General features: G+C 31.5%; 1 protein-coding gene across 1 annotated transcript; it reads right to left on the reverse strand.

Moving 5' to 3' along the window:
* Nucleotides 1–17,541: 17,541 nt before the first annotated feature.
* LOC124936421 (aspartic proteinase 36-like) lies at nt 17,542–19,678 on the reverse strand. The gene is made up of 5 exons (XM_047476949.1): nt 19,452–19,678; nt 19,246–19,372; nt 18,383–18,604; nt 17,714–17,965; nt 17,542–17,622 (listed from the first exon to the last, which is right to left on the reverse strand). The coding sequence occupies exons 1-5, from the start codon at nt 19,676–19,678 to the stop codon at nt 17,542–17,544; spliced, it is 909 nt and encodes a 302-aa protein (XP_047332905.1).
* Nucleotides 19,679–24,743: the final 5,065 nt, after the last annotated feature.

The raw sequence follows: 24,743 nt of genomic DNA on the forward strand, positions 1-24,743 counted from the left end.
CTTAGGTATCTAAACCTTGACAAACCGGACAACCTTCTTTGCTAAGGTTTTAACCGTCCTTTTGGCACTCGGTTTTGGTTATCTCGGTTTTTCTACGGAAGTCTTAAATGAGGGTGATCTTTGGTTTGACCTATGTGGTTGACGATTGGCTTTCCTATTTTTGAGAATGTCGGATTTTCTTTTCTCAGGGTCAAGCCACTTCTCAGAGTCGGTTGGAACAACATAGTTATATTTTAACTTTTCTTCCCTATAATATGCGGTCAATTCCTGTTCAGCGGTCAGAGAGCTTTTAATGAATCTTATGGGAGGAAGGTTACTCCTTGTAAATCTTACTTTCTCTACGGGTTTTTGGTCTTTGGAACTGTCCTTTGTGTATCGTAGGCCGAACATGCAAAAAGGATGTCTGTAATGACTACACATTTTCTTTACCATATCACTAGATCTCTTATATGCGGCCATTTTATACTGGAGTCGGGCATTTTCCTCTTCGGTCAGTTCTCTAACTGGTTCACTAGGCTGTTCGGTACTAAGTGGTGGTTCAGGTTCTAGCTCGGTTTCTATGCTGGGTAGGTCATCAGGTTATATGACCTCTAGTTCGGTTACAACAAGTACCTTTGGTTCTATCGGAATGGGTACTATAGGGTCGGTTCTAAGGTTGAGTTGCTTAGGTAACATGGCTAGAAGGTTCTTGTACTCTTCTACCATATCATTTAATGCATTATATAGCTCATTTTTAGTAAATTCTTCATAAGGAGAGTCAAATACCTGTTCCTCATTTGCCATGAGACATGTGAGTTCATCATCACTGTCACTATGAGCTCATAGACTTCCTCCATCATCGGCTATCAGTGCTTTCTGAACCTCACTTCCTTCACCGGTTTGTTGATAATTGTTTCGGTTATTTTGGTAATCCGGTTCCCGGTCATCCCTCCTCGGTTTTCTGCATTCCCACTTGAAGTGTCCCAAATAGTTGCAGTTGTAACACCTTACATTGGATTTATCACCATAGTTGTAGTTTGTCGGTTGACTTCTTTTCATGAACCTCCCAAACTTCTGTGCAAGCATAGCCATGGCATCCTCGGTGAACTGTTCGGCGGTTCTGATCGGTGCAGGTGCAGGTGCCGGTGCAGATGCAGCCGGTTCTGTAGAGGTGATTAGTGCTCTGGTTGATGTTGAGGCCGAGACTTCTTCTTCAATCCTAGATCTCATTTCGAACTCATATGCCTTAAGATCTTCGAATACATCGTGTAGTTTTATCTTACGTAAGCTTTTTGATTCCCTCATTATCATTGTCTTTATGTCCCATGCACTTGGAAGAGATCTCAAAGCTTTCATGATGACCTCTTTGTTGTCATACCTCTTGCCAAGAGTTGCTAGCTCATCTAACACACCAGTGAACCGTTCACTATACTCCTTCATTGTTTCTCCCGGTTTCATTTTGATGCTTTCAAACTTCTGAGTAGCTATCATTACCTTGTTTTCCTTTGTTCTTTCATTTCCTTCAAAGATCTGAATAACCGTGTTCCATGTTTCCTTCGCGGTTTTGCAATCTCTGGACTTGCAGTATGTGTTTCTGTCCACACTGTTGGAGATCCGGTTTCTAGCATGATTATCTAGGTTGTTTCTTCTCCTGTCTTCAGCTGTCCATTCTTTTCTGTCCTTATCAATGAATATCGGTCCTTCGGCCAGAATGGACTCCATTTCATCATCCAAGGTAATTAAGTGTAGGTGCATGCGTGCCTTCCAGTTGGCAAAGTCATCACCTTCTAGCATTGGAGGCCTATCGAAAGACATGATTGCTTGAGTATTGAAACTGACTGCTCTGATACCAATTGTTAGGATCTAGATAGCCGCTGGAGGACCGGGTTGAGCCGGTTAGCGGTTTTCACTCAAAGGGTGGTGGTTAATCCGGTTAGAGATTAACACCGGGGTTTCAATACTACACAAACTGTCACAAACCCTTGAACTGGTTTCAAGCGCGGAAGAGGTTTGTTTCAGGTTGAAGCAGCACACTTGTATGATAGGCAGAACCGGTTTCGGATGATGAATGTTAAAGAAAATGATGGGTCGGTTTCGGTAACCTGGTGATTCGGCTTGGATAGAGTTAAGTACGTTAGAGCGGCACGGATCGGTTAGAAAATGAATCCGGCAGAAAGTAAGTAACAAGACAGATTTTATGAATGTTCGGAGATAAGGCTCCTACGTCACCCCTTCCTCTCGAAACCGCGAGAAGGATATTCACTAAGGAATACAAGTACAATCCGATCAAGACTTATTTCCTGCTTGATAACACTCTTACAATTTACACCAAAATTGCAAAACACAGACTTCAACTTTAGCACTTAGGCTTTTCTAGAGAGAGAACACACTCTTATCACTTGTAAATTAAATACTCTTAGAATCTCTTGTTGTTCCCTTATGTGTCACTTAAAATCTCTTGTGTCTCACGTATCCCACTTTTACTCTTCTTCAACTGCCCCTTTTATAGATGAAATATGCCAACGGTCATATTTCACTTCCTTGAATCTGATTGGCTGAGCAGAGATGCAGAGGTTCAGTAATTCAGTGATTCAGACCCTGCGGTCATCTTTTCAGACCTGACGGTCAACCTTAGACCTGGCGGTCAATCTCAGACCTGGCGGTCAATCTCAGACCTAGCGGTCTGTTCTTCCGGTATGTAAGACAAACCTGCTAGGTTTGTCTTTTACTCAATGTGGACACTGTCTGTTAAACAGTTGTCTATACTTGGAAGATCTCCTTTCTGACTTATCCCAAAGTGGAAAGATCCTGTAGGACTGTCTTCTGCAGCCTGCAGACTTTCCTCAGATTTGCATAGATATGGAAATGTTCAGTTTGTTCCTTTGGTATCATTCTCAACAGATACCCAAATTGTCTTCTTGTACTTGGTCGGTCATTTGTTTTTACCGAATGGCTTCCGGTGTAGTTGGTTTAACCGGACAGCTTTCGGTGTGGTTGGTTTAACCGGACAGCTTCTGGTTATTCCTCTGCCTTGTGGCTGATCGGCTGTCTAAAGTTTCCGGTTTTAAGCTTTGGCCGATCCTTTCTTTGTGCGGTCATGTTCCAAGTGTTCTTGGTCGGTTTAGTAGCTTGACCGACTAGTCTTCTTAACCGGTTCTTTTGTTTGACCTGTCCGGTTCCTTGTTTCTGCATGAAAGGTTTATTTATGTTAAGTTCTGTGAACCGGTCTAATTTTATCTTATCAGCTTGGTATGACACTTTAGCCAATTTCTTGTTTGATCATGATTTTGTTGTTGGAATAGTGGATAAAACCCTATTTAGATTTACTAAAGATTCTCGCATACTACTTGTTCAGATATATGTTGACGACATTATTTTTGGGTCAACTAACCCCAAATTGTGTGAGAAATTTGCCAAGCTGATGCAGGACAGGTTTGAAATGAGCATGATGGGAGAACTTACATTCTTCCTTGGGCTTCAAATCTGTTTGTTAGAAAACAGAACTCTTATCAACCAAGCCAAATACACCAAAGAATTGCTAAAGAAGTTTGGTTTGGAGAACTGTTCTGCTGCAGCCACTCCAATGAGTTCTTCAGTTAAATTGGATAAGGATGAAGGTGGCCAAAGTGTCGATGTAACAACATATAGAGGACTCATCGGTTCCTTGTTGTATGTAACTGCTAGTAGGCCAGACATTCAATTTGTTGTTGGTGTTTGTGGTAGATTTCAGGCTGATCCTAAACTCCCTCATTTTACTGCTGCTAAACGTATTCTTAAATACCTAAAGGGAACTCAAAATGTGGGACTGTGGTATCCGAAGGATTCTAGTTTCAATTTAATTAGTTTCTCAGATGCAGATTATGCAGGGTGCAAAATTGATAGAAAAAGCACAAGTGGAACTTGCCAGTTCCTTGGAGATCGTATAATCACATGGTTCAGCAAGAAGCAGACGTCGGTCGCCACATCTACAACAGAAGCAGAGTATCTTGCAGCTGGTAGTTGTTGCTCTCAAGTTTTATGGATTCAACAACAGCTCATAGACTATGGGATTGAGGCTGATGAAATCTCCAATTTTCTGCGACAACACAAGTGCTATCGCAATCTCCTATAATTCAGTTCTGCATTCTCGGACAAAGCACATTGAAATCAGGCATCATTTCATCCGAGAAAACGTCAATTAGAAGCAAATTCGTCTGGAACATATTCCTAAAGATCAATAAACTGTAGATATTTTCACGAAACCCCTACCTGAAGCTAAGTTTTCTCACTTTAGAAACATGTTAGGTCTGGTTGATCTTGATTGATGTGATTATGTGCATAAATTAAGGGGGAACATATTGTTCAAAACGCAACTGAACGGATATGAAAGACAGGGGTCTCAATTTGTCCTAAGGATTCAGAGTTTGAGAAACACAGCTATTTAGGCGAACATCTACCTTAGCAGTTTCATCTTCATATGAAATCATTGTCTTGGTTTTTCTAACCTGCATGGTTAGACGGATACGTCTAATAAACGAATACGTCTAATAGACGTTAGACGTTTTTACGTCATGAGCAAGAGGATGCTCACGTCTAATCAGACACGCGTGTCTCACGTGATGTTGTAGCATAATTAGACGTACACGTCTAATAGACTTATTTTCAAAAGGAAGTTAAAAATGTGAAAAGGAAAATAAAACGTCTAACTACTGGTGTAATTAGACTCTTCATCTTTTGGCTATTTGGACAGCTGTCTTTTAATGATTTCTAATCAAGTCTATTTTCCCGCCGAAAAATAAATCAGTCATTCCTCAAAAGAATTGAAGACACGTGTCTCTCAATATGCAAGGAATAACTAATATTTCTGACAACTTTTGCTTGTACACTTAGTATTAAACGTTCTGTTTCATGCTAACATTAAATGCTATGTTTATTGGGAACTGTCTTTTGAAGTTCTTGACGGTAGGAATAATCATTAGTCTTCTTCTACATGATTAAAAACCCTGATATAGATAGGATCTCTCACTCTAAAAGATAGAAGATCCTTGAAATCAATATCTCCCTTTTTAGAATTCGAATCGTTCTAACCATTGTTCATCAAATCATCATGTTGCATTTCCGTCCAAAATCGATTCAAGTGGACTTTCAATCCGTATCCACTTTACAATCTCCGGGAATGCAAAGGATGTTCGAATCATTAAAAGCTTCTAGGATGAGAAGATTCCTCAATCCTCATGAAACCTATCACGAACAATTAGTCAACGAATTTTTCCAAACCGCCGGATTCTATCAGGATAAAGTTATTGCTGGTGCAGTAATGGGCCAGATGGTCTTTAGTGATTCCATCTTCCAAAAGAAGGTATTGATGATTTCTCAACTACTCCTCCTAATCTAATGATTACGATGATGAAAGTCTTTTCAGATTCCCCTTTAGTAAACATTCATGGGAAGAAAAACCTCTTGAAGGTTGAATTTGCTCTCTTAAGCGATATCATATCAAAATCCCTTCTGTCTAAAGAAACTTCTTACAAGTATTGTACGGAGGTTTTTCAGATAATGGTGGCCATCACCAGGGATGTTCCTGTCAATTGGACAAGCTTCCTCTTCGGAAATTTTGTCAGAATGATTGTCGCTAGGAAGAAAATCTTTGGATTTGATGGTCCTCTCAGCTCTCTTCTTTGCTTCCTTCAGAATGAACCCGGTAAGAGCTTTCCCCTTCCTTCTAAGATCCTGAACTACAAGAAAGTGGTAGATTACATTCAAAGGGTGGAGACGCTTAAGTCAAAGAAAAGGAAAAGAGAAGACTCTAACTCCCCACTAACCACAGTCTTAGAGATCTCTTAGGTTGAAGTCTATCCTTTCCAGAAGTTATGACCGGGAAGAAGAAGAAGAAGAAGAATAGTAATTAAATGTATTTTTGAAGTTATTTTGAATGTTTTCATAATGTTTTTGGTAAACTTATTTTGGTTACATTGAACAATGTTTTGTGTGTTTCTTCTGAAAACACTCATATGTGATTACCTTGGATGATTTTTGAATGACTTACTTGCATGCAAATGAATTTGTTTATTTATATGATGAATGCATGTTTTGATATATGTATGCAGGTTTGCAATTTCTTCATCAAAAAGGGGGAAATTGTTTGGTCAAATTATTTTGACTAAGTGTTAAAATAATTTAACCACTAAGATTTTGATGATGAAATAATTTATGAGTTTTGATACAAGTGTATTGAAACAATATGTCATAAGACTTGGATTTAATGACGATCATTAGACGAATTTTGGCTTTTAATGCATAAAATTAGAGTTACAGTCTAACTCATCGGAGTTAAACGTGTAGTCTAATAGACGTGTAATTAGACGGATAGTCTAATATATACACAGAATTAGACGTAAGTCTAATGCATAGAATTAGACGTACAGTCTAACTCATCGGAGTTAAACGTGTAGTCTAATATATACACGGAATTAGACGTAAGTCTAATGCATAGAATTAGACGTACAGTCTAACTCATCGGAGTTAGACGTGTAGTCTAATAAATGCACGGAATTAGACGTAAGTCTAATATGTTTGTAATTAGACGGGTAGTCTAATAGATGTAAAGAATTAGACGCAAGTCTAATGAATACACGGAATTAGACGTACAATCTAACTCATCAGAGTTAGACGTGTAGTCTAATATATTTTTGCAATTAGACGGGTAGTCTAATTTATGCGGAATTAGACGTGCAGTTTAACTCAGTGGAGTTAGACCTGCAATCTAATAGAATGTGAAAGTTATACGTGCGTCTAACTCCTTCAGACAAGTCTAAGGTAGAACCGGAATCAGACGTGCAGTCTAACTCAGTGGAGTTAGACGTGTAGTCTAATGGTTATTGTAATTAGACGCGAGTCTAATTCTATTAGACCAGGCGGTCTAATAGACGTTTTTCTATTAGAAGGAGATGACTTATTTCATTAGACTGATTTTCACAATCCGTCTAACTGAAATACGTCTAATGCTCAGTTTAAGTAGTACGCTTGAATCTAGAATTTCACATACCCACGTGCTATAGCTGTACCCTACTTCTGCTCCACTTTCTAGTGAAGATTAGTACAACAACTATATGCATCCTATCAAGGAATGCCACGTAAGAGAATTTTTCTCACATTACTTGTTTTGCAGGTACATCCCTGATGGAATATTCGGCGCACTACCAGTGATGTACGGCCATGATCATTGTGCTCAGAACCTGCTGTGTACAATGGAGGCTTTCCAATGGAAGAGTGCCACGTATCATTCTTGAATATTCGACCGTTAGCTCCTGCTCAGTATTTAATAAATCTTAAGGACAACGGACAATCTGCCTCACGAACAAACAATCTGATTTTGCAGAGAAAAAATACTCAATCATCTTGCTTACTAAACTGTGAAGCTTCCTTCTGATTGTACTGTGTGTGAATCGAGAGAAAGCTAGAATCAAAACACCTTTAGCTGAGTGATATTCTTCATCTTGTAATTGAACAGAAAGTGTTCTGTTCAATAGTGAGCTAAGTGTGTGTAAACTGTATTTGATTTGAATCATATTATAGTGAATCCTTCCGGTGGTTGAAAGAAGGGGTGACGTAGGAGAGTTTCTCCGAACATCCATAAATAATCTGCTGTGTTCTTAATTTCTGTCATCTTTTCATATTTCATTTTGTGCTTCAAACCCAAGTAAACAATTCCGCCTTGAATCCGTTTCAAGTGTTTACACAATTTTGCGTAGAATAGAAAGCGAATTAAATTCCTAACAGGATTTCTTTCAAACCATTTTTCATAAGTCTTCATCCTTAGCCAGACCCCCGTCTCTATCGATAAAGCGGATCCTATCAGTCCATGTGCGAAATGCGGTAATACAAGGTACGTCACGCCTAATGTATGTGAAAGACACGTAATTACTCATGGTTTTATGCCAAACTATCACACTTAGGTGGCTCATGGTGAAGAGTTGGTAAATGAAAAGTTGTTCCTTAACCGTATGGCAAGACATAACCGCACAAGAAGAAGTTGGAGGGGAGAAATGGGGGCGGGTTATTCTAACACATATGAAAACATGATTTATGATCTTGCATCGACGTATCATGAAAATTTTCCAGATGAACCTCCAATGTATGATTCAACTGATGAGTTATATCCTCCATTTGATAAATTCTGGACTTCATTAAATGCCGCAAATCAACCGATTTGGATGGGTCATCCAACTGAAAGTCAATTATCTGCAACAGTTAAAATGCTTAACATCAAGTCCGATAACAATTGGAGTGAGAGAGGTATCAATGAAATGGTAAACTACATCAAAAAGTTACTTCCTAAGGACAATGTGCTCCCTGAAAGTTTTTACCATATGAAGAAGCTTGTAGAAGACTTGGATATGCTTGTATCAAGGATTGATGTGTGTAAGAAAGGTTGCATGCTATTTTGGATGGACGACATTGAATTAGAGTCATGCAAGTTTTGTAATGGGCCACGGTTCAAAGGTGAGGGACGAAAACAGAAACCATTTAAGCAACTTTTCTACTTTTTGTTGGCTCCAAGGTTGCAAAGAATGTTTGCATCCCACGCGATCGCGTCACACATGACATGACATGCCCATCACAAAAAAAATGATAATGTAATGTGTCACCCATCAAATGGAATTGAATGGAAAAATATCAATGAAGCATACCCGGATTTATCTAGAGAGCCACAAAATGTTCGTTTGGGTTTGTGTTCTGATGGATTTGCTCCATTTGGACAGTATGGGAAGCCTTATTCTTGTTGGCCTGTCATTTTGACCCCATATAATTTGCCACCCGGAATGTGCATGAAGGCACCATACATGTTTATTTCGCTCATTATCCCGGGGCCGAAGAGTCCTGGAAAAAATATAGACATCTACTTACAACCTCTAGTGGAAGAACTAAAGATGTTTTGGAGTGAAGGTGTTCATACTTTTGATGTATGTAGAGGTCAACAAGTTAACTTAAAGGCAATGTTGTTATGGATAATCAATGATTTTCCAGCTTATGGAATGTTGTCTGGATGGAGTACTCATGGTATCCATAGATGCCCGATATGTATGAAGAGTTCTAATTCATTTCGCCTTAAATTTGGTAAGAAGCCATGCTATTTTGATTCTCATAGACAGTTCTTGGCACAAGATCATCCATATAGAGTCGATACAGATCATTTTTTTACATGAGAAGACCGTCAGAAACTAGATGCCTTCTAGGCCTACAGGAGTCGAACTATGGAATGCTATCTCAGGAATGAAGTTTGCATTTGAAGACCCTGATGGATATCCACCAGGTTATGGAGTATCCCATAAGTGGACGAAGAAGAGTATTTTCTGGGAGTTGCCATATTGGGGACGTTTTCTCATAAGACACAACATTGATTTTATGCATGTGGAAAAAAATTTATTTGAGAATATAATCAACACTGTGAATGTTAAAGGGAGGACAAAGGATAATATTAATGCTTGGAAGGACATATTCTTGCTTTACAACCGTCCGGAGCTTCACATAGACCCACAAAGTGGGATGAATAATATGAGTAAAGTTGTGTACACTTTAACAAGAGATGATAACAAAATTCTTTGCGAGTGGTTGAAAGGTTTGAAATTCCCAGATGGATATGCATCCAACTTATCACGATGTGTAGATAGAAGTGGTTGTAAGTTGATCGGTCTAAATAGCCATGACTGTCATGTTTTCCTAGAAAGACTTTTTCCAATTGCTTTTAAGAATTTTCTCCCCAACTTTGTATGGGCCACACTAACAGATTTAAGTACTTTTATGCACGACCTAAGCTCTACCACTTTGTCGAAAACTAGTATGGATAACTTGGAACTTGCGGCTCCGGCTATTCTTTGTAACTTAGCAAAAATATTTCCACCAGCATTCTTCGACTCAATGGAGCACCTCCTCATGCATTTACCATACGAGGCAAATGTTGGAGGGCTAGTTCAATACCGATGGATGTATCCTTTCGAACGGTAAGTATTTCTATTTAAATAAACTAGTTTATAAATCATCTTATATATACTTTATAAGTGTTTTCTCTTATCGCAGGTTTCTTCACACCATAAAGAAAAAAATAAAAAATAAATCCCGGATCGAGGCATCCATTTGCAATGCCTACATTCTTCAAGAGATCACGACATTTGCTTCTCACTACTTTGAACCATATATTCAATGTAAACAACGAATACCACAGAGAAATACAGAATGACTAGTGAACCTTAAATAACCACCCAAGTCTATTTTCAATTATCTTGGACGTAGTAGTGGAGCTAAAAGTAAAAGATACTTAAATAGTGAAGAGTTATTGGTGGCTCACACATATGTGCTACTAAACTTCCCCGAGGTTGAACCGTATTATAGGTGTGTTGATGTTGATTATGTTGGTACCTATAATTAATTGCTTACATATTTTAAAACAGAATTTTCTGTTGTTATCTATCCAGTACATTTTGCAAGTTGAAAGAAGGATTACAGGCTGCATCAATAGATAGAGAATTCGCCACTTGGTTCTGATGTCAGGTGAATTAATTTGATTTTCCATATCTTCTTTAATTACTAATGAATGAATACCTTAAGAATGGTTTGTTTTGTAGATTCTTGAAGAAAATGAACATAATACAACAGGGTATTCAAGTGACTTACTATATTATGTTTCATATGGGCCACTAACACCTGCTACCTCTATTCTCATATATTTTGTTAACGGATATGTTTGGAGGCCAAAATATTACGGGTCTAATAGATCAACCATGAACAGTGGTGTATGTGTCAAAGCAAATGATGCAGAATATTATGGACTGCTAGAAGAGATCATACAACTTCAATATCCAGGACCGTATATGGGTGTTGTATTATTTAAGTGCATGTGGTTTGACCCAACAAGGGGCACAAGAATGAACGATAACTATAGAGTTGTTGAGGTTAACATGAAGCAAAAGTATCTTAGATACGATCCATTCATTCTAGCACAACAAGCCATACAAGTGTATTATAGTCCATATCCAAGCAGAACATCAAGACAATCCTCTTGGATGTCCGTATGTAAAACCAAGGCTAGAGGTAAAGTGGAGGAACAATGGACCGATGATAATGTGGTGTATCAACAAGAGGTTCCTATAATTAGTATCCATATCGACTTGCCACTGAATATTCGTTCATACGATGTAAGTAACCTGCGTCACCCTAACAACATTATCTACATGGAACTAGAAGGGGAAAATGAGGAGCATGATTTTGAATCAGAAGAATGTGACAATGGAATAGAAATTTCCCTTGATTCGGGTGGGAGTACATATTCAAATGACTTAGAACAAGTTGATGTTGAAGCAAATGAATTTATATACTAATGCTTTCCTTGATCTTGTTATGTATATATTGCTCATGAAATCTGGTGAGGAGTCTGTAAATTATATGTTGATGTTAGTTCATTAATGCAAATGTATGTGGATCTTGGTTATCTAGAATATGCACAAAAGATGTTTGATATTAGTAAACCAGAACATTATTTTTAGCCACACGCAAGACATATGAGATACTTCTTCCCACTCCCAAAGGTAATTTAGATGTATTTTAGGAATTCATACGAACTTCTACATTATATTGACAAACTAGAATAATATAGGCTAATATAATTCGAGTTTATGTAAATCTGACGAGCTCCTACTCTCAATTGGCTAACATTCAAGATTATATAATTATTAAATTTCTGTTAAATAAGATTTCATAATATAATGAAACTTGAACATTAAAATTAGCCACACACAAGACATATGCGATACTTCTTCCCACTCCCAAAGATAACTTGGATGTATTTTAGAATTCATACAACTTTTACATAATTTGACAAGCTGGAATAATATTGGGTGATATAATTCGAGCTTATGTAATTTTAACGAACTCCTACTCCTAATCGGATAACATTTAAGAATAAATAATTCTTAAATTTCTGTTAAATAAGATTTTTTATAATATTATGAAAGTTGAACATTAAAATTAGCCACACACAAGCCATATGCGATACTTCTTCCCACTCCCAAAGTAATTTGGATGTATTTTAGGAATTCATGCAAACTTTTACATAATTTGACAAGTTAGAATAATATTTGGTGATATAATTCGAGCTTATGTAATTCTGAGGAACTCCTACTATCAATCATCTAACATTCAAGATTAGATAATTCTTAAATTTCTATTAAATAAGATTTTATAATATTATGAAACTTTAACAATAAAATTATCCACACACAAGCCATATGCGATACTTCTTCCCACTCCCAAATGTAATTTGGATGTATTTTAGGAGTTCATACAAACTTTTACATAATTTGACAAACTGGAATAATATTGGGTGATATAATTCGAGCTTATAAAATTCTGATGAACTCCTACTATCAATCGACTAACATTCAAGGTTAGATCATTCTTAAATTTCTATTAAATAAGATTTTATAATATTATGAAACTTGAACATTAAAACTAGCCACACACAAGCCATATGCGATACTTCTTCCCACTCTCAAAGGTAATTTGGATGTATTTTATAAGTTTATACGAACTTTTACATAATTTGACAAGCTGGAATAATATTGGGTGATATAATTTGAGCTTATGTAATTTTAACGAACTCCTACACCTAATCGGCTAACATTCAAGAATATATAATTCTTAAATTTTTGTTAAATAAGATTTTATAATATTATGAAACTTGAACATTAAAATTAGCCACACACAAGTTATATGCGATACTTCTTCCCACTCCCAAAGGTAATTTGGATATATTTTAGGAATTTAAACAAACTTCTACATTATTTGACAATCTAGAATCATATAGGGTGATATAATTCCAGCTAATGTAATTCTTACGAACTACTACTCTCAATCGGCTAACATTCAAGATTAGATAATTCTTAAATTTCTGTTAAATAAGATTTTATAATGTTATGAAACTTGAACATTAAAATTAGCCACACACAAGCCATATGTGATACTTCTTCCCACTCTCAAATGTAATTTTGGATGTATTTTAGGCGTTCATACAAACTTTTACATAATTTGACAAACTGGAATAATATTGGGTGATATAATTCGAGCTTATATAATTCAAACGAACTCCTACTATCAATCGACTAACATTCAAGATTAGATCATTCTTAAATTTTTATTAAATAAGATTTTATAATATTATGAAACTTGAACATTAAAATTAGCCACACACAAGCCATATGCGATACTTCTTCCCACTCCCAAAGGTAATTTGAATGTATTTTAGGAGTTCATACGAACTTTTACATAATTTGACAAGCTGGAATAATATTGAGTGATATAATTCGAGCTTATGTAATTTTAACGAACTCCTACACCTAATCGGCTAACATTCAAGATTATATAATTTTCAAATTTCTGTTAAATAAGATTTTATAATATTATGAAACTTGCACATTAAAATTAGCCACACACAAGCTATATGCGATACTTCTTCCCACTCCCAAAGGTAATTTGGATATAATTTAGGAATTTATACGAACTTTTACATTATTTGACAAGCTAGTATAATATAGGGTGATATAATTTCAGCTAATGTAATTCTGACGAACTCCTACTCTCAATCGGCTAAAATTCAAGATTAGATAATTCTTAAATTTTTGTTAAATAAGATTTTATAATATTATGAAACTTGAACATTAAAATTAGCCACACACAAGTTATATGCGATACTTCTTCCCACTCCCAAAGGTAATTTGGATATATTTTAGGAATTTATACGAACTTCTACATTATTTGACAAGCTAGAATAATTTAGGGTAATATACTTCCAGCTAATGTAATTCTGACGAACTCCTACTCTCAATCGACTAACATTCAAGATTAGATAATTCTTAAATTTCTGTTAAATAAGATTTTATAATATTAGGAATGTTGAACATTAAAATTAGCCACACACAAGCCATATGCGATACTTCTTCCCACTTCCAAATATAATTTGGATGTATTTTAGAAATTTATACGAACTTCTACATTATTTGACAAGCTAGAATAATATAGGCTGATATAATTCGAACTTATGTAATTCTGACGAACTCCTACTCTCAATCGACTAACATTTAAGATTAAATAATTCTTAAATTTCTATTAAATAAGATTTTATAATATTATGAAACTTGAACATTATAATTAGCCACACACAAGAACTACAACATTATGTTTAGCCACATCATTCATCTCTGCAATTGTTAATGCATCATAAACTAAAATATCACCAAAAATATATTGTTAATGTATTACTAGATTAATCACTATGTACTCATAAGTCATTCAACTAAAATTATTTTGTGACATGAATTAAAAAGTCGCATAATTATCAAACAAATATAATCTCAATGTCACTAATCATATAACATTCAAAAGTAAGTGAAAATTTGAAAAGTTGCGATTGAATAGGTAATGTTATAAACATCATTTGTCGCTGTATTCATAGAAGATTTACTATTAAAATAAATTAATTAAAAAATGGGGATAAAAATTATAAATTTCATTTAATAACGTCTTTAGCAACATTTTATATTTCTTTCAGTGTAATCAATTTGAAACCGAAAATCTAATCGCAATATTTCCAACAATGTTATTTTTCAGCGCTGAACTTATTTCTATCAAGTAAATTTACCAATATTCGTAATTTAATCGATAAAATGTATCGCAAATCAGACTTTTTTTTGTAGTGTATATAAAATTTTAAAAATTAGGATCAAGTTTTAGAAATCCATTGATAGAAATCAAGCAATTATCGTACCTAGATTTTAAGCCTTAATTTTAATATGTCGGATTTCTTATATATCTAAATTAACACAAATTTATTGTGATTGTGAATTTGTGAGTACTTAATATTCTATCTAACTTGTTGAAGAAAATTTCTTAAACTATATATTAGAACAAAATTAATTTAATGAAACATTAAATTTTAATTTATAATTAATACACCCTTAATTAAACATATTTTTGATAAAAATATAAATTAAAACTAATTAGAGCATAGGATTAATTGAGAAACAAATTAAAACACTTTATTATAAAAATTAAAACACATGATTTAAATTTGATCAAGATTATGTTTATGGTTGATAAAAAATGTGATCTTATTTTATTTCTACTTAGTTTTTAAATTCTAAAAAGTAATATTAGATCTTGAAAGCACTATTAATTATGTTGAAAAATGTTAAAATGTGATATTTTAAGGATGCAAAAATAAATGGATTCGATTAGTAAATGGTTAGAGAAAATGGATGAAAATATCAAAAGAAGAGAAATTAAGCAAATGAAAAAAAAAAGAATAATCAAGAAAAAAAAGGTAAGATATTCAATTATGTTAAAAATTAGGGAACCAATTTTGAATACAGTTGGATGGAAGAACTTAGACAAAGTGCCTACTGGACTCTCTCTCATACTGCACCCTTTCAAGAATATAGACAATTGAATTCTCTGAGATCTACCGTTTACAATTTTGAGAAAATTATTTTATCAAATATTTTCAAATGATTCTAATAAGTACCAATATTCAAAATTGGTTTTCTTTTACTAATTATGACTACTTTAGTTAATTGTAATCATTAGGAGAAAAAACGTCTTCTGTAACGACACTTAGTAACGGCGCTCGAACGCCTTTACTATTAGTTTTTTTCAGTAAAGGCTATACTAAACCGTTACTATTAATAATACATCAGTAACGGCGTATTAAAACCGTTACTGATGTATTATTTATAGTAACAGTTATGCTGAATCACCGTTACAGATAATAGGCCTTTGATTTTTTTATTTCGAATTAAAGGAATCTGTAACGGTTTTGAGAAGACCGTTACAGATAGGGCTTCAATTCTTTTTTTATAGGGAAATTAGTAACGGTTTTAGGATAACCGTTACAGATACTGAACAATCGTTTCGTCTTCTTATTGATATCTGTAACGGTTTTTTAGAAGACTGTTACAGATATGGCTTCAATTCTTTTTTTATTGGGAAATTAGTAACGGTTTTAGGATAACCGTTACAAATACTAAATTCATATCAGTAACGGTTTTCGAAAACCGTTACTAATAATAAAATAAAAACCGATCGTCGCCGCCCTCTTTCTTTTTCCTTTCTTCCTTCTTTCCTCCGCGCTCCCGTTTTCTCCTCTTCTTCCGCCGCCCGTTTCTTGTAGTCGCCGCCGGTTAAAGACGCCAATCAGGTAAGTTTTCTTTCCTTTGTTCTTCCTCCCATTCTCTCTGCCGGTTGAATCCGGTCTTCTTTGCCGCCGCCGCCTATTTCTCTCTGCCGGAATCGCCTATTTCACTTCTTCTTCTGCCGCCGACGCCAATCAGGTAAGGTTTTCATCTATATTGTTGAAACAACGTTAACATTCCTAGATGATTAATCAAAAGATTTAATTGATTACTGAAGTGAATACAAATGTTGAAATTACATGTTGTTCTTAAGTTGGCCGGTTCAACGTGAACATTCCTATTTGGTTGGTTCTTCTTAAGTTGTTGTAGAATACTTCTCCAATTTGTTGACTTGTTTTGCTAATAAGAAGGGTTCAATCAAACATAAGCAATAGAGAGAATAGAGGTGGAATTACATGTTTTTTCTTTGATTATAGAAAGGATTGTTCTGTCTTATATTTGGGTTTGCCAATTTTAATAATCAAGATTTGTATGTATGGCTATTTGTAATCAGTTTCTAACCTATTTTGGTACACTCACTCTGCAGCAACATAATACAGAACTTCTTATGGATATGGTCAGACAGAAGTTTGTAATACATTTTGTTTAAATAGCTAAATCATCATTGAATAGAGACGGTCACAGGCTGGGTTACTATGGGGTCCATTTTTCAATTTCAGTAGGTTCAGTACTATTACAATTAATCTTGTTTTATAACATAATTTAGTAAATCATTTAATTCACTAAGTCTATTTGGCTGGTTCTTCTTAAATCTGTAAATTTCATGAATTGCTTAGAGTTGAATTAACCTAGGAATGAGATGTGTTGATTTAGCAATTGCTTGATTTTGATGAACATGTTGGAGTGGATCAATGGTGAAATGCTTGCTGTAATGTAAAGTGTGATCAGAATGCATGCAATGTACAGGTGTTTCATTATGCAAATGCCTAAAGAAGATTGTTTGTTTGATTTCTGTTTATCTGCCTTCCATAAACTGATTCTTCATCAATTCAATTTGACTTCAATTTGACTTGAATCCGGTCTTCTTTTGCTAACCCTTTTGTTTCTTGTTTCAGATAAAGTTTCGAATTGGAATTGTAGCTAGAAATCTGAGCTCCAAATCGAATAACTCTTGTTAACCCTTTTAATCAAATTAACAATTTGATATTAAGAATCAAATAACTCTAATTCTAATTAAGAAAAAATAAAACTTATATATCAATCTTGTCAATCTTGCTGCATCAGATGAAGGGTGAATGATTTAATTAATATTTTGTCACATAAGTCGTGTAAAAAAAAGACAATTAATGTTGTATTTAATTACTATACATCAGTCCATCCTTTTTAAAAGTATAAATAGTATGAATTAGAACCTGCTTGGCATTTTATAGCATATGGTGCCGTTATAGTCTATCGGTCTTGAGAATGTTGCAAGTGCAATATTTATCTATAAAATGTCAAATTCAAAATTAATAGTGGTATGTTACTTTTGACAAAAAAAAAATTAAATAAAATCATAGGTACCATTATATTATTACCAAAAAGAAAGAGAGATAAGATTTTTGCACTAAAGAAGAATCACTCGGCACTAAAACATCAAAGTGCAACAGATCGGTTAGATAGTATCCAAATGCTCCCCTTCCATCGCTGTATTCCTCTGAAAATTCGCACAAATCAGACCCATCTCTTATACTTGCACATTTACTCAACAAAGAGATGCATGTTGGGTCTGAACAAGACAATGGCATATAAGTGGAGGACAATTCTGAATGAAATAAATTAGGCCTATACTGCAAATGCATTTTCATACACACAAAAACAAAAACAAAAAAATCACATATTAATAATTATCATCAAATTAAGTGGTTAGTTGTCAAACTGCAAATAAATTAAAAGAATATTAGAATACAAATTAATTAATATGCATCAATTTAATTCAAGTTAAACATGATTTTATGATTTTCTTATGCGTGCATGACGCACGGTGAGTTATTGATGTTGGTGTGTAGGTAACCAAGCCCCAAAATGTCATCAAGGGCTTGATTTTCTTGAGTTAATCCTCCGGAATGAAATGTACTACACCTGTTGAGTTAATTGAGACACAAATATTAGCAAGAATGTTAAAAACAAATAATGATTAAGCTTAGAAATCATAGGTAGCAATTTTATTGTTACCCGAAAATAGTTAGAGATGAAGAGTTTTGCACCAAAGCAGAATCACTCGGCATTAAAACATCAAAGTGCAGCATGTCAGTTAGATAGTAACCGAATGCTCCCCTCCCATCCTCGTATGTCTCTGAAAATTCGCACAAATCAAACCCATCTATTATTCTTGTACATTGACCCAGCAGAGAGTCGCATGTTGGGTCTGAACAAGACAATGGCATAGAAGTGGAGGATAGTTCTGGATGGAATAAATTAGGCCTAAACTGCAAATATATTTTCATACACACAAAAAGTCACATTAATAATTGTCATCAAATTAAGTGGTTAGTTATAAAACAGCAAAATTAAAAAAATATTAGAATACAAATTAATTAATAAGCATCAATTTAATTCAAGTTAGACATGATTTTCTTATGGGTTGTTGAAAAACTGAAACTTACCAAAATTAGAAAGAGGGTGGGCATTATTGAATTGGGAAATTGTGTCTTTATTATCAACTTTTCTAAAACGTGTTATCTTAATTAGTTAATGAATCAATATATTTTGAAATGAAAGGTCTAACTAATTATATTAAGAGGAAACTTTATATTTATGTTAGAGAGTCCAAAAGCCTAGAGTTTTTGATACAATGAATTGTTTCAGATTCTAAAATGGTCAATGTCATTCAGATATATTAAAAGTTATTTGTTTTTCATTCAAAAACACATTTATTAGGGCATATTATATATATATATATAAATTGGACTTTGGTTAATCTTCTTCTTGATTTTAATTAGTTTCAAAGAGACTTTATATATATCTAGTTATTTGTTTTTCTTTAAATAAAAACAAAACACTTAGCTAACTTTTCTCCTTATTTTTTTTGAATATATTAAATTAATTATAAAAAAAATAACTTTATTACCCCAAGCTTTGATTTCCACGGGCAGTTGGAACAGGGTTTGCAGTTAACCCAAAGATCGTTGCTTCTGGTGTCTATCTGGACATGAAGCTTTCTAGGTGGAGACCCCAACAATTGTTGTATAATATAACTTGTTCATATCAAATAAATTAGTTATAAGTTGAAAAAAACGACACAGAAATAATCATAATAATATAACAGTTAAATACCCTCCAATGTAGGGATCACGGAAGGTTCCCAAAAGTGAGTATTTTGGGGTGCCTTTTCCATGTAAGGTGGTGCTGAATCTCAGTAGGTCACATGCTTTAACCGGTTCCAGCTCCTCCGTCTCGAGGTCCTCAGAAAGAACTCTAGAGAGGCTCAAAACGTTGTGTCCGACAACAACCGTGTAGCATAATATCGCCCAAAAAACAGCTAGAACTAAGCCTCTCAACATTTTAGAAAGCTAAAAAGAGATGAAATGTGTGAGTTAAGCTATCAATGGAATATATAGAAAAATCCTCTAAATCAGCAAACCTCACAAGTGATATAAGAATAGCTAAGCGTTGATAGCAATGCAAACCACTCCAATGATCAGGACCTCTATGACGCAACCTACCTACATTTTAGATTTAGTGGAAGGACAGTAATTAGGTAGGAAGATTACTTTACGGGATTAGCTAGTTTACATCGATCATTAGAACTTTAATTGCAAATGAAACACGCAAGAAGGAAACTAATAAATGAAAACATAAATAATAGCAGCTCAACTCAATCAATTACGGCTATCATGTTAAGTCGATCTAAAAACGAGGAGATGGAAATCGATCTCTTTTACGGAAGGCATAAGGAAGGCAGAAAGACAATGATATTTGTATACCTTCTGGACCGGAGAGTTCGATCGATCGAAAATTGCTACTACTATTCCAGAAGGACTGAACTACCTCTCTCTCTCCCTCTCCAAAAACATACTCTTAGAATAAATTTAAATTACTTAAAAAAATAAAATAAGTAAAGGTTGGTAACGAAACACAAATATATAACATTTTCAACAAAATTGGTAACAAATTAAAGGTTGTACATATTAATCCAATACTCTGTATGTTATTATATTGTCATTTATCCGCAACCATTGTATCAAATTCCTTATAGAAAAATTACTTTAAATATAAATAATGTTTATTTGTTTTGAATTTTTGTATGGTTGTTTCAAATAGTAATACATCTCAAAGCTCATTTTTAATCTTATCAAATTGAAATTTTAAAATCCTTAACAAATAAGGAAGTTGATTAAGTGCTCCAAATTCAAAATGATTTAAAATGATCTTCCATGTCAATTTTAAGTGAAATGAACAATCAAAGTTTGTATTAAATAAATTTTTAAAAGCATGATTTATTTAAATTTCACAAACCAAATAGACCCCAAAGACCATTTTGTTTGAGCAACCAGCAAAAAGAATGAAAAAAAGGATTTCACAATTTATAAGAGAAATGAAAACAATTAATATATATATATATATATATATTATGCGAATTTAATTATTTTGTATCTTAAAATAAAATTTTATGTAAAAATGGTTAATAAAAAACAATTGAATGTTTCTCTTACAAACATTAATACAAACATACAGGATAGATTCCTTGTTAAATAATTGAAATTTTTAAATTTTCTTTACCTAATTTTATTATTTTAATTATACTTTTTAATTGATTCCTTCCCCATTTTTTTACTTTATTTATTTTACTAACATAAACTATTTTAATTCTTAGGCTTAACTTAAATATTTCCATGGATTATCATTATAGTTTATGATAACTTAGCGATAATAGAATATATGTATTAAATAATTATTTCAGGATGGACAGTCGGGTCGGGCCGGGCGGGCTGCATTAACACTAGCACTCACAAATATCACTCTTTTTTGGTCTAGGGTCACATGCAGCATCTAATATATATTCAAAATTGGTTTCCCTAATTTTTAACATAATTGAATATCTTACCTTTTTTTTTTCTTTATTATTCCTTTTTTTTTCATTTACTTAATTTCTCTTCTTTTGATAATTTCATCCATTTTCTCTAACCATTTACTAATTGAATCCATTTATTTTTGCATCCTTAAAATAGCACCCTTTAACTTTTTTCAACATAATTAATAGTGTTTCCAAGATCTAATATTACTTTTTATAATTTTAAAAAACTAAGTAGAAATAAAATAAGATCACATTTTTTATCAACCATAAACAAACTCTTGATCAAATTTAAATCATGTGTTTTAATTTTTATAATAAAGTGTTTTAATTTATTTCTCAATTAATCCTGTGCTCTAATTAGTTTTTATTTATATTTTGTATCAAAAATATGTTTAATTAAGGGTGCATTAATTATAAATTAAAATTTTACGTTTCATTAAATTAATTTTGTTCTAATATATAGTTTAAGGAATTTTCTTCATCAAGTTAGATAAAATATTAAGTACTCACAAATTCACCATCACAATAAATTTGTGTGAATTTAGATATATAAGAAATCCGACATAATAAAATTAAGGCTTAAAATTTAGGTACGATAATTGCTTGATTACTATCAATGGGTTTGAAAAACTTGATCCTAATTTTTAAAATTTTATATAATAATTAGAAAAAAATTAAGATCACAGATTTAAAAAAATATGTTATTTGAATAGACTTTTTTAATAATTATAATTATAATTATGGTAATAATTAATGAGTAAAATGATTTGTGGATTATAATTATGGTAATAATTAATGAGTATTATTATTTTTATTTTTTTATAAATTATTTTATTTTTATTAATTTTTATTATTATAATAATAATTATTATTTTTATTTTTATATAATAGTATTTTATTTTTTATTATTAATATAATTACTTGTTAATATAATTATTATTATTTTAATTATTAATATTTTATAAATTAACAGAAACTAAACTATTAACACATGTAAATAAATAAATAAATAAATAAATATATATTTATAAATATATAAATAAATAAATAAATAAATATATATATATATATAATTGAATTTCTAATATCAACCGATAAATAAATAAAATATAAATAATTAAAATATATATAATTTGAAATATATGAAAAATATTACAGAATATTTATATTATTTGTTTTTATTTTTAATTTTTATTATAAAACAAATATACATTACAAGCATTTCTAATAAAAATAATATTAATAAAAAATATAAATTTTTTAATTAAATTTGTATGTATAATAAAGAAATACAGAGTTTTATTTTTATTTTTATTTATTATTATTAATATTATTATTTTGTTATTATTATTATTTTTATTATTATAATTATATTTTTTTTATTATCATTAATATTAATTTTGTATTTTTATTACTATTATTATTATTATTTTATTATTATTTTATTATTATAATATTTATTATTATTAATATTTGTTATTATTTTTATTTAATAATATTTTATTATTGTTTTATTTATTATCTTTATTTTTATTATATTTATTATTATTTTAATTATTATTATATTTATTGTTTTTATTTTTTTATTATATTATAGTTTTATTTCTGGTTAATATTTGATTTATAATTTAGTGATTACTATAAGAATTATAAGATTGACAAAATTACAAAAATAAAATTAAGTGGTAAAATACATTTTAATTTTATTTTATTAAAAGAGTTTCTGTATTTTACACTATTTTACATACTCATACAAAATTACATCTTTAAAGTATATTTTAAAAAGATTTTCACACTATCTATTCTAAAATATTAGCATAAGTCCCAATATTTAAAAAAAAAATAAGAGTAAACAAAATTAATTCCAAATAAATGAAAACAAGTTTTTCATGAGCAACGGCTAATTTCTTGAACACAAATAAAAGATTTCAAATATTTGAAATTTAAAAGTAAATTAAAATTAATACAAAAATAAGTAAAATAATAAAAATAATACCCAAAAGATGAAAGTTGACTATTTAGGATAACAAATTAGTTTACATGTGAGCACAATTTCATATTTTTGTTTTTTTGTAAATGTGAAGTTAAAAGTAAAAGAAAATAAATTAGGTGTCAAAATTAGCCAAACATGCCTAGGTAGAAAACAATTTTTTTTAATTTTTTAAATATTTAAAAAAAATTAAATAGATTATTAAAATTAAAAAAAAAAAAAAAGAAACAAATAGAGCTTTAGCACAAAATATTTGGGACAAAATTGTTGATGCGAGTTTAGACACTGCTAAGCCAAGCAAGAGCGAGCGGATGAACCTTAATCATAACTGGTCATAGCTTCTTAGCCTACAGCAAAGAATAACCAATTAACACCTATATATTAAAATATGTGCAGTAAATATATTGTATTAATTAAAATGTTCACTTCACATATTTTTTTTATAAACAACCTAACCCAATCCATTAAAAAAAATAAAAGTATATATATTAGTCTAAATTAACATTAATCATTTTATATTTTGAATGAACACCTATTTGCTCATCCAAACTTCAATAAAATTATCATGAAAATTTAATCATAATGAGTTGTTGAATAAATAAAATGAAATACATGAGTATATAGATTGAAAGTGGCCCATAAATACATTCATTATTTCTATAAAGCCCATTTATTATTTGAGGTTTGAAACAGGGATAGTTTTATTTAATATATAAATTTGAATTATCATAATTTTAATTATTTAAAATTTTCTATTAAATTTACAAAATAATATATATTATTATTATATTGTATTTTTTCATTTTTCTAATTAATTTGTTATGTTTTTAATAAATAGATATTTATAAATGTTTTAAGTTTATTGTTTAAACTAAATATTTTTTTCAAGATATACATTCTATTTTGTCGAATATGACTTAGATGTAAAAAAAAATGTGTTATGAGATAAATTTGATATTTATGTTAATAAAACCTTAAAACGACATAATTTTGAATACGATTTACCAATTTGAACATATTTATGTTTTAAATATTTTTTTTACAAATATAAAAAATACAATGATAATGTAAAAAGTTGGATTTACAAATATGAAAAATACAATGAGAAAGAATCAAATTATTAAAATTATGATAGTTCCAATTTTATAGGAAACAATTCTTACTTAAAAATAATTTATGATTAAATTTGATTCTTCAATAACAATTTAATCATTTATTAATATTTAAAATTAAATTTAAAAAATTCAAATTAAATTAATAAAAGAATGTTAAATATATATTTAAAAGTTAAGTTATAGACTATTCATTATTTATTAAAATTATTAAAAAATTACAGTGATTAATATTTTAAAATATATAGAGAGAATATTAATTATTAAATATTATATTTATTTGTTCTTAGGTCATTCTTAGAAAAATAATTTGTTCTCTTAGCAAAAATCTAACCAATGGATCATATTTATTTGTTTCATTAGTGAAATAAATTATAACTAGATAGATTTTAGACTAAATGGATGAATCAAAACGAATGATAGAACACAATCATTGATTTGCAACTATA

The sequence above is a fragment of the Impatiens glandulifera genome, chromosome 1, assembly GCF_907164915.1.
Source record: "Impatiens glandulifera chromosome 1, dImpGla2.1, whole genome shotgun sequence".
NCBI lineage: Eukaryota > Viridiplantae > Streptophyta > Magnoliopsida > Ericales > Balsaminaceae > Impatiens > Impatiens glandulifera.

Excerpts from the sequence above, each read along its gene's own strand:
- LOC124936421 (XM_047476949.1), bottom strand. The coding sequence starts at position 19,678 with ATGTTGAGAGGCTTAGTTCTAGCTGTTTTTTGGGCGATATTATGCTAC. Across the intron at positions 18,605-19,245 it reads CGTGGAAATCAAAGCTTGGG|TTTAGGCCTAATTTATTCCA; the intron begins GTAATAAAGTTA and ends ATATATTTGCAG. Across the intron at positions 17,623-17,713 it reads CTTATCTCTCTTTCTTTTTG|ATAAATATTGCACTTGCAAC; the intron begins GTAATAATATAA and ends GACATTTTATAG.